The sequence below is a fragment of the Anguilla anguilla genome, chromosome 13 (genome assembly GCF_013347855.1).
Source record: "Anguilla anguilla isolate fAngAng1 chromosome 13, fAngAng1.pri, whole genome shotgun sequence".
In the NCBI taxonomy this organism is placed as follows: domain Eukaryota; kingdom Metazoa; phylum Chordata; class Actinopteri; order Anguilliformes; family Anguillidae; genus Anguilla; species Anguilla anguilla.
The window spans coordinates 38381130-38393283 of NC_049213.1; the positions used below are offsets into that span (position 1 = coordinate 38381130).

The 12154-nt window shown below is 43.6% G+C and overlaps 1 protein-coding gene across 7 annotated transcripts in view; it reads right to left on the reverse strand.

The window, feature by feature from the left end:
- nav1b (neuron navigator 1b) overlaps nt 1-12154 on the reverse strand; it is an 84574-nt gene that overhangs the window by 36953 nt on the left and 35467 nt on the right. The window contains exon 1 of one of the 7 annotated variants that reach the window (XM_035389065.1): nt 9622-9835. The exons of the other annotated variants lie outside the window; for them this stretch is intronic. Within the exon in view, the coding sequence (XP_035244956.1) occupies nt 9622-9758 (137 nt within the window). The 5' untranslated portion in view covers nt 9759-9835. Of the gene's footprint in view, nt 1-9621; nt 9836-12154 lie in introns of those variants that run through there. 7 annotated transcript variants of the gene reach the window in all.

Below are 12154 nucleotides of genomic sequence, written 5' to 3' on the forward strand. Positions count from 1 at the left end.
GGCCAGAATGCCTGGCCACATTGCTATATGAAAATAAAACACTCGCGTCACTGTTGAAGATGAAGAGTGAGAAGCCGTCTAATGATGTGAATCACAAACTGAAAAGACCAGACTGAGAACACAGGCCTCATCAGTGCACAGAGAAGGCAGCTGTGTTTGTGACTCAGTCGGAGAGAGAAGTATGCGACCGATCTGGATCCATGTTCAGACACTGCTTCATAGCTTTCTTCACCCAGAGCAATCTACATGGTTTATATTCTTTTACTGTATATACAATCATTTGACATATATGCTGGATATTTACTGAAGCAAATCAGGTTTAGCACTTTGCTCAAGGGCACAACTAGCCACTACATTACGAGATCCGCACGCTTAATATTTGCACAAACTCCTCTTCAGATGGCATTATAACACACATTCTGAACCCTACTCTTCACTGCAGAGCATCCAACAGTGACGTGAGTGTTTTATGTTCATATAGCAATGTGGCCAGGCATTCTGGCCTGTAAACACTGGTCAATCTCAATACATCTGCTCCGTTAATTTTCCCACATATCTCCCACTTCTGGAATGACAGTGAAAGACATGGAACGACTTGTTGGAATATAAAACAATTCCCCCACAGACATTTTTCTAAGACGCCAGAAAGGGAAGCCCTCAGACTCACAACCTCTGGAATATCATTAAGCCCTGCAGGTGTATCATAATTGCAGCATTAGAAAAATGATCTTTTTAGCATGAGCGCAAGGTCCACCAACGCATTTGCTTCAAAGGAAAGCTGATACGAGTTTCTGCAGAAAATTTCTTTTGATGTGCTTACTGGGCCAAAGGCACATAAAAAAAACCGGTGCGGCCTTATCGCTTTGAAGTTGACCTATTAAGGGGTGACGACTCAGAGGTGGCGAGTTCGATTCCCAGCTGGGGCACTACCATTGTAGCCTTGAGCTTGCTACTTAACCTTAATCACTTCAGTAAAATTTCCAGACTATACTGAATGTTAAAGAATGCAATCTGTGCCTGCCTTTCTAGATAAGGGTGTCTACTAACCACTGACACTGAAGTGGTCCTGTTGAGCCAGTTACAGCCACGCATAGCTAAATTAACTGGCTTTTAGCAGCTAATGAAAACCCTACAAACATGCCTAATCATAGTCTGAGTAACACACAGTGGGAATCAAATTTGATTCAGATCGATACAGAAAACTACAACCGCGATGGAGAAATGTCGCTTGTTCGGCTTTGTGCCACTTCGGGAGACTGAAAAGTTCCATAAGCTCAGCAGTGCTTATGCCACCGGTAGCTTCTAATGCATCCAAGCACTCAAACGGCTACATAAAAATGCCATTACACCTTAATTGGGCTTTTCAGAACCTTCTGGTGCTCAAAGCCCCAGGCAGCTCATTAAACTCTCTAATTAGCCTGGACATAAAGCACGCTAATGCGGACCTCGTGGACAGGAGTTATTATCTCTGCATGCATATGGATTCGCTCCACATTGGTATGTGATTTTTTGAAAGTTAACAAAGAGAGACAATAAACAAGTGAATTAATATGAAATATGACTGGAAAAATAACTTCATTTCGAATGTTGTGCAACAAAAGAGTACATGGTGAAGCAATGCTCCTGTACGTTTTATGAGAAAACTGTGGACAATCAAGTTGAATCCAAACTTTGTAATGTAGAGACTGTGACATACATTTCATAAGATATCACCACAGATACCATGTTCTCCTCGTGTCCACGAGGGTTTTATCCAGGTACTCCGGTTCCCTCTCACAGCACAAAGACATGCAGGTTCGGCTAACTGGACAGTCTAACTTGTCCTTGGGGTATGAGTGGGCGAGTGACTAGTGTGTGGGCCCTGCGATGGGTTGGTAACCTGTCCAGGGTGTATTTCTGCCTCTTGCCCAGTGCATGCTGGGATTGGCTCCAGCTGCCCCGTAATCCTGACCAGGAGTAAGCGGTTTAGAAAATGGACGGATTGCTCACATTAACACTGTACAAAAAAGTCCCCACGGTATTAAAGGCATGTAGACAGCATCGGCCCACTGTAATGCATACGAGGGCTGGTATTGACATACGTGCCGCACGCATGCACAAGCCGTGCGAGTTCATTCAATGTAGCATGCAATGACCAGTGGGGCTCAATCGAGCAGCAAAAGCGCAATGGGGCATGCAATGCCCAGCAGGACAGATGGCCACGCTGTGTGGTGACAGACTACATCACCAGCTGAGCCTCAGACAGCGGACCGGCCCTGACATTAGACAAGTCAGTACGCCACAGCATGCTAGACACAAATGTTTACATAACATTCAGTCAGTACACCACAGCATGCTAAACACAACTGTTTAACATAACATTCAGTGGTGCATGTGCTAGCGCCAAACTTAATGCTACACCCCAAGAGACTCGCAGAGATTAAGGTGGGTGCTTACGGACTGCTATAAGGCTGGTGAACACAAACATCCTTCTCGAGTTCCAAGATAACTTAATTTTCACAGAGGAAATATGTGCGGAAAATATCATTTACAACGACACAGCAGACAGTGCGGACGCTGCGTTAGAGGTAATTACTGGAAGGTTTTCACTGAGCGAAATGAAAGTGGCTTATTTGTTTTCATAACCGCTCACTCTCACAATGGACAAACAAAAAGCAAACAAAGTAACATATACACATTTTTGGTGCCCAAGATTTATCAAACCGAGGTAATCTTCCTGCACAAAGGAAATTACCTGAGGATTTCTCATCAGGCTAGAATAATGGCTGTGTAATTACCAGCGACTGTTCATCTGTCTTTTTTTTGGCATCTACAATTCAACCCAAATTGAAATTTGTGAATTATGTGCAAGTGTGCTCAGATACGCCCCCTGCTGCCAGCTCGGGAGAGCAACCTCACGGTTCTCTGCCGAAAAATGTGGTGCCAGCCAGACCAGCTGCTTCTTTTCACACCGCAGCCACGTGCCGCACACACGCAGGTACAAGCGGGCAGAGAGCAAACTATGGGTACCCGGATGGCCAAAAGGGGGTGACTCCAGCAATAAACGCCGCTATCCCCACTGACCGAATCCCTCCCATAATCCCCTTGGGCGATGCAGAAAAGCTACTTGTGTGCCGCCCCCGCAGGGCTGCCGGTCACGGTCGGCACTGGCAAGGGTCAGCAGCCCACAGGACTACGCTGAAGGATCATGCTTCACCTGCGCAGACCCTAATCAAAGCAACGGGCCCTGTGGTAGTGCAGCTAGGAGGTCTTCAGCACTGAAGCCCTGGTCTAAGCCAAGCCATTTCCTCACCTCTGCTATATACAGGAAGCAGGCCTTTTCATTTGCAAAGAATGTCTTTACCTCTGAGATGCATCATTAAGGCGCGGTCTTCATGGAAACCCTCGCTATGAAGGAAATAGCATCACACTCATGGTAAAGCACTGCCGCAATGGCTGATTTATGACCCTTTGAATTATGACAAACCACTTTTTTCCCCCCATTTCCTCTCTCTCACCTGCAATAAATTCAATTTTCAGTTTGTTTTCTTTTACAGGGTAAAATAAGTCTGGGCTACAATTCCCTCACATGCTAAGTCAGCCAGAGGGGGATTAGGACACACTGTTTCAGCTGTCATCACCAACTTTCTCAGAGAGAGGCGCTGTGAAAAACGTTTCCCACATTTTTATCGGGTTTCGCACACAAATCAGCGACAGAGGAGATCTGGGAGAGCGGGGTCACTAAAGACAGTCTTCGGCCCAGTGACCCACGAATACACATGAATAATGACCTCTCAGAAGATACTTTATATACTTCACATCTCGTTTAATTTTTACATATTTTACTTAAAGCACATTTAATGGAAATTAATTTCCTTTTGTTAAACTCGCCTGACTCCTAGTCTTTCTGCTGCAGTCTCTTCTTGTGTATTGTTTAACGTGATCTACAGTATGTGAGCCAAACCAACACAAAAATTCCTAGTATGTGCAAACTTACTTACATGGCCAATAAATGCGACTCAGATTCAGATTCAGTTCCAGAACACAGAGCAGCAGAGCAGTCTTGCCCAGGACAGGACTGCACAGGGTCCCATACGAGCGCAGACTCAGACAGACTCCTGGGGGTGATGGACCGCTCAGAAGTTCTGCTGTCGGATGCAGGTCTTTTATCCACGTCCCCTGCGGTCTGTAAGTCTGGGTGGTACCCTGCCCAGGCCTCTCTGGCTGTTAAACCCATTCATTTGTGTTACGACTCACGCTTCCTGCCTTTCCTCCTGCCCCCCCCCACCCCAAGGGGTGTCTGTTAAATTAAGCGGAGCGTTTGAAACTACTGACCAGACACGGTTGACTCAATAAAAGCAAACTATTTTAGATTATTCAGGAAACAAAACCAAAAAAACAACAAATAATGTTTTTTTTGGGGAAAATTACAGCTTTAAAAAGTTGTGAATAGTCTACCCTTTAAGGTGTGAGATCAAAAACATGTAATTAGAATGTTCAGTTCAGAACATTCTAATACTGATGCAACAGTCACAACTGGTAAATGAAAACAATAGAGTTCTAGAACAGTGACTTAGAATTTTTTTTTTTTTTTTTTGGGGGGGGGGGGGGGTAACCTACTCTTCAAAAGGTTAAAGAAACTCCTTGCTCGTGGGAAGGATTGTCTAAAATGTGGTCATCTAAAAATCAAGAACAGCGGTGCCAGCAAATATTAATGAGATCATTTCTCCATGCTGTCGGCAGGTAAAGGCCTGCAAAGCGATGATCTGTGTTTAACTCAGCCCAATAGGTTCAGACAGGAGAGGCTGAAATCCTATACACTCCCCAGGGCTTCAAATATTTAGACAGGCCTTTCCAAACAAACCGTTCCCCACAGGAGTGATGTTTAAATGGTGAAGGGAGGCGTAGTCCAACAGCGTCACAATGAAGTATGGAGAATCACACACAAGGAAGCGGGAGGCTGGGGGGGGACCCCGGTAAAACCCCCCCCCCCCAGGGAATTTTCTTTTATGTTGGCCAGTGCTTCAAAAAACCCCGACTAGGGAATACGGCGTTTGGCAGAACCTGCCATAGGCCGGGACGTGGGGCCAACAGGAGGTTCTCGTTTTCTGTGTCGGCGTTCCAAGTTCGGCAGTTAATTTAGGTGCGCCTGTTATTATTCGAATTTCCGATGCCGTGGAAACCTTGCAGTTTGAACATCTCATGCCCCCACCCCCCCACCCCCCAGCCACGCACGGTGCAAACTAAAGCCAGCTGTGGTGGGACGGGTGCTGGCCTCCACCCCTGCTTGGGCCCATGTCTCAATACAGCTGTTTCAAAACAGCTGGAAGACCGGCTCTTCGCGCACGCTAAACAGACATCTGGGAAAGAAACCGGTGAAATCAAGCAAGGAATGAGAAACATAGGAGGCAGACGCTTCGGGGGAAAACGGGATCATTGTTTCGTTATTAATACGCTTTGTGTGCTGAAAGGCCAATTTAACAGGCAGGGTATGCATTATATGCACGGTCCTATACACCACTCTTTCTTTAGTTTCAGTGGAATGGACAGAGCGGACAGAATATGACATCACTGCACAGAAATGTGCAGAACTAGAAATCATATGCAGAGTCTTACACGATGCATGTATTTTATAATGGAAATAGAAATTGGCATGTTTCCAAAACACAGATGATCACAATGCACGCGTGACAAAGAACAAGGAAAACCGCTCTAATATAATGCATATATTTTAAAGAAAAGAAAAAGGTACGTTTCCAAAACACAGAAGATCACAATTCAAGGTAATACAAAAAAGGAATAATGAAAATCTTTGTACATTAATCGTTGTATGGTCTTACAGTGTTGACTCAATAAGAATCTCATTGTTCTAACTACTTTTAGAATTAATGTAAACTTAAGGATGGATTTAAATTTTAAACTCAAGTGTTTATAAAAATTCAGGAAAGTTCACTAAATGATTTAGAGCCAATAAATAAACTTAGACAGGACTCTTCTCAGGAGATATTTATTGAATCAAGGGGGTTAAAGACTGATCCTTCTTCAGTCTACAGTCCCAATCAGTCTTGGAGACAAGCTCCTTCAACAGATGACTCCAAAACGTCAGTCTTCCCTCCCCCCCCCCCCCCCCCCCCCCCCCCCCTTGAATCAATAAATACCTCCCAAGAAGAGTGCTGCATATTCCTTAAGTATATTTAACAGCTTTATGTTCATTTCCATGGACTAGGCACCTTCTCTGTATATTATAACAACTTTATTTTCCCCAAAGAAGTGCTGACACTGCATTTCTTGGATTATTTTATGATTTAGAGGCACTTGAGTCGACATCTGAGTGTCATTGACTAAACTATTGTAAAACAATTTTAAATAAAGGGGTAAAGAAAACTCACTGAGCAGTGCTTCTGTCTGTGAAGTCAGTCGCCTGGCTGGCAAAGCAAGTTTAATAAGTCTGGAGCGGTCACCCAATAAAAACACAGGACTCACTCAAAGCCTTCTCAGTGGGGGACATCAATGTATTTTATTAGCTGCTAGCATTACGTGTCGACTTTTTGTCCAACCTTGATGGGGCACGTGACCTTCTGCGACAGCCTAAACCAACTGCTCCCAACCCCACTCGGGGAGATCAACCATCCTGTAGGATTTCACTCCAAGCCTAACAAAGCACATCTCATTCAAAAGCAAGAGATCCTCTTTGAGCTGCTAATTAGTAGAATCAGGAGTGCCAAATTGGGGTTGAAATGAAAACTTACAGGAGGGTAGATCTCCAGGAACAGGGTTGGGGAACCACTGGCCCAATCAAAAATACATTTTAAATACAACCTCTTAACTTACGATGGTTGTCCCTGGATCAGAAAAGGTTGAAAACCCCTGCTCCAAACTGGTGACGCTGGCCTACCTCTAAGGCTGCTTTGGTCCGAGTCAGCGTGCTTTGAGGAAAAATAAAACAGTGCAATGCGCCTCACCTCAGGCAGTAGTCATCCCGCTCTCCACGGGAAACTCATGACATCACCTGGTGATGTAAAAACACGCTTGTAGATCAATCAACGGGAACCCAGAAAAGGATCACTCAAGATGGTCCAGTCCACCGAGAACGGAACAGATCCATCATGCGTGCCTCAAACAGAAGATGGTAATACAATAATGGCCGTATTCCATATAACAATGACCCTATTATTCCTTATCAAAGCTCGGCAGCTACTCTCATGCACAAAAACCCGACCCAAAAGCAGGACCTAAGAGCAAGCATGAGTCACCAGCTGATACAAGTTCAGTTAAAGTTTTACAAGTACTTAAAAAAACAGGAAACCAGACCCATTAAAGAACAGAGGCCATTTCTACTTTTACAAATGTAAAAGATACCATGCATTGTAGGTATCTGGAATTTCTTCATGTAAAACAGGTATGCAATTTTACCATGTGGGTGATGTTACTATTTAAATCATTATTACTCGACTAAAAAAAAGGGGAAAAACAGATGTGTGTAAGGAGGAACCAACACAACAGACTTAAGTAAGATGATGTGTCCCATACTCACTCTCCATCTGTGTGATCGTTTTGCACGTCATACTTCACCACGACGAACTGAGGGAATTGGCTCCTCTATGATTCAGCCGTCCAATCAGAGCTCAGCATGGGCTTGGCTCGGGCCGTGGTATTAGCCGCAAACTGAAACGCACTTTTAAACCCCCCCATAATGTGGGCGGAGTTACGTGCTATATGCTATATGCTACTTGCTATATGCGCCGTCCTGTATGTACTGTCCTGGGTTTTAAAAAAATAATTTATAACACTGTGCAGTTATATTTTACTGTGAATTACATTTCCACCCAAAAAATAAAAATAAAGCGAAATAATGTTACATGTACACTGCGCAGCAGAGTGGAAGGGGAGTGTGCATCCAACCGGTCAGTCCTGAATGAGTCTCTGAATGATGCAGTCATTTAGTGATATATTCCAGAGGGGCAGCATCCTGGAACATGTATTTATTTTCTGAGCACGCATCACTAGGCTGAAGGACAGGTATACGCTAGGCCGAATAAATTAAACTGCTGAATCAAAAAAAAAGCAGCATGCGCAAAAATGCTCTCCAGCATTTAAAATAAATAAATAAATAATCCGTTCAGTCACGTTTGCCGTTCAAACAAATATTTCAGTTCCATGATTCAGCGTGTAAACCAATTTATAAACATGGAGATTACAGGTACGGGTGTGATAACATCTCATAACTACTCATTACCCTGTGGTAAATACGGTCCCATTACACCATTCGGTAATTTAATGACATAATGATTCAATATTGCCCAGATTAATCATGTATCTGTCAACACAAGCAGATGTAAGTTTAAATTGGAAATACATGACTGACAGGTCCATTTCCTTTTGGGAACAAACAGCAGCAAGATCTCAAAATCTGATGTCAAGAAAGAGCCTATAACAAAACTGTTCCTCTGGATACACAGTGAAATGTTCATTGCTCAACAGACCCTTGCAGAATACATCCGGGCCCTAATGCACTCATATGTACTGCGTTATTGTTGAATTAAGACTGGAAATTTTTGCCGGTGCATCAGCCACAGTCTTAAACCCAGTCACCGTAAATACGCGTGCGCGTGCGGCTACAGGTATCCAGGAGAACACAAACATAAATATTTTGCAGAAAGACTCTGGGGAGACGTTTGCTAGGCGGGGACACTTGACTGGTTCTCTCATTGCCAAACTGCCAGAGTGGCTTTGTCACAATGCACAGTTTGTTCAAAGAGCCCCTGGGGATGAATCGACAAGAGTGATTGAATGCCCTTTTCCCTCGTCCCCCATTCATCATTCCGCCCTACTATTTTCTGCGAGTGCCAACATCCTGACCCTGGAGCACTTTCCCCGGCTCTTCAAGCCTGTCGCGTTTGCGTTTCCTTGCAGCGTACAAGTTAAAGCAGCGTGCTACCTGAATAGCACATATAAAACTGTGCACACAATGAAGACGGTAAAGCAGAATCGTTTTGACGTTTCAAGCTAACTCCACTCAATGAACTGAACTAAGCTGAGCTAAATAGCCTACGGTATACTCTACCTGTAATGAATGTTCACCAGATATGTCAAATGTTCAAAACGAAAAGAGAGAGAAAGGACCGTGTCAAGCAATTCACTTTTAGTATAATAAATCAATTATCTATTTATAAAACGACATGCATACATTCGTAAAAACAACGTAAACGCAAGTTTCGTTCTGAAAATTAAAGACAACTGATCGAAGATATTTCGTGAATAGCGATTGGATCCGTTCACCGTTTTAGCCCCCTGAATTCTGACTAGCCTATAAAAATAACACGCGAATGGGACGAGGGAAGCATCTATACAGAAATGATCGTTAATAAGCTACCAAAGGATGGAGAAAAAAGAAACCGTAGTATGCATTGCCAATGCTTTGTTAACAGGTAGCCTACTCTACCTAATTCTCCAACACGGCAAGCAATTTCATAGCCATGGAACGCTGAAGCATTAAACTTTTTACGGTAACATATTTCATGTTCGTCAGTTCATTCGTTTAAACCTCACTAAGGCAGCCAAATACCGGTTAAGGTACGCCCTATGTTCGGTTGCGGAGAATATGCCTAGCCGCCGGTAGGAGCGCACGATGCCTGCTCTTACCTTGAAATAAAAAGCATTGTCTTTCCCACTCTCCGAGCGGGCAGCGGCAGCGGTTTACCATTGAGAACGCGTCCGCTCATCCTCGCGCCGCTTTGCACTACACAACTCCCATGATCATTTTCTGTACTCAAAACCATCCAAATAGGGGGTGGGCTTTATTCAGATTCAAAAAGCCTGAGTAAAAATGCGCAGCGTGCCCTCCTGGAGAAGACGGAGACACGGATGGGCAACACCCCAAGTTCTGGCCGGCCACCCCCTTCCTGACCGCAAACAGATGGATTTGTTTTAAGGTGCCGCGAGCAAACCGCACCATGCACGCGCAGAGTCATAATGTTTCACCACGGGCAAAATCCCAAATGGCTTTCAAATATTCGAAATCATAACAAAGGACCGCCGCCGGACTTATTCGTCCGGCTTGTCCGCAAATCCCAGTAATATTACACTGGCTCTACTTTACATCCTGTTTCCATTTTATGTTTTGTACATTAAAGTGAACTCTGATTCAGCAACAAATCTAATGAGCGCGTGACGAATCAAACCTATCCTCCACAGACGCAAGCATCAAAAGTATTTGCAAAACTTAATTAACTCTGTCCGCCCATTTGCGGGACCAGTCAAGGACATCGCTGCTCAAATGAAAGACTTTTTTGGTGATGTAAAGGCAAATGATGCACTGTGAACAAACTCTCTCTTTCAAGAGAAAAACAAGGGTCTAGCAGATGTCATTGTTGACACTGCCACAGTGACATACATTTATGTCCTATAATCCTTTCATCATTATGGGCAAAGACTCTATTTAGCATGGTTCACTACTGCCGTCTCAAATCAGTAAATTCACCCCTGCGTCAGGTAACTCTGACTGTCAATATACTCAACCAACAAATGCACAGATTGGCAAGTACCTTAAGTACCTGTTAAACATACAATTTTGTAAAACTGTTTTTTATTTTGTGTGTGTGTGTGTGCACAATAAGCTGCTTTAAGAAAACAGCGCTGACAGCTGTTTGCTCTTAGAGCTTTAGAAACACCACAGTAAACATAAACAACTCCATTCATTGGAGTTCAAACCCCCTATATCTCCTTAAAAACAACAATCACAATCCCCCGTGAAGTCGGAGATGGAACGAGAAGGAAGAAAAAAATGAGTTATCTGGCAGTAATTAGAGTACCGGCGCGGACCGGCACGCCTAGCGTCTGGGTCAATAGAAGTGCAGAGTGCTTGAGCCAATAATACGATCAGTGTTTGTCCACGGAGCGGTAGGCTAACCCCGCTGTCAACACATATTCGACTGTGGCCATGCTAAAGAATTCAGCAGACGCTGACAATCCTCTCTCGCCTGTCCTCTGGTCGAATACTGCATTAGTCTGTGCTGGACCGCGCTCCAGGGACAGCCTTCAGAGACTGGATTCCATATTTGAAAGGCCATGACAAAGTACTGTACCCTCACATACTTTTGTACACAGTATAACTACAGAGTGACACTTCTCCGCTTTGTTGAAGACCTTTGCAAACTCTGAAACAGCCATGTTGGTGTTTTCCCAAACATAAATGATGGAAAGGAAAGTATAAAAATACAAACACAATACATACTTGGGTTTCTACACTGAACGTTTTTAGTACTGTGCACAACTGAAATGCAAAAAAAATTACAAACCGTAAATGTGCATTTTAACTTCCTTTCTTTAACTTTCCTTTCAAATGGATCTAACTGGAAAATATCTGAGTGATAGTGATCCTTACATTCAGAAATAGCAGTCTGACTTAAACTAATCTAGGGGTGCTGGTGTTGTACAAATAAAAATAATCAATGAAACTGAAGAGATTGGTTGTTGGAATGAAATGTACATTTTTAATAACATTTGATTCTTTATCAGGCTCACTGCATAAGGCCATTATTCAGCTTAGGAAAACGGGACAGCTAAGGAATGATTTTATTATTATTGGCACATGAATGTTGAGTAAGGCTGTTTCTTTGTGAATAAAACCAGACTTCAAGCTGCAGTAATGCCTGACATTCTTAGTCATTAAAAAAAGAAAAAGTTGGCCATTCACAAAAAAAAAACAACATATGTCCTGACCTCACAACCTTCTTAGAGAACACAATTATCTTTGCTTGCTGTTACATGGATGAACGGCTCACCAGCAACGTGACCCCTCGCATATCCCAGGGTGTCAAACAGGAAGACCGAGGTCACTTCCTGCTGTCATTCTAAAGCCCTGAACTAAAGAGACCGTTGGAGCATCTGCTAAACGGCAGAATGCAAATTAACCTTATCCAAACAGGAAGAAAAAAAAAACAGTACTTCACTCTTTCCTGCCTCACCCCGACTGTTTTGTTCAACGACAAACACATAAACGACAAGCAGACACTAACTGACGTCTTCGGCCATGTTTGACCAATTTCGCAAATCAACTGGTTTACAGCTCACTAAATGTTTGCCTAAATTGTTATCTAGCACAGGGACAAAGCAAAAACAAGGCAGGCAAAGACACGTTAGAACGACCCTTTTCTGGGGGCCATTTCATAAATTT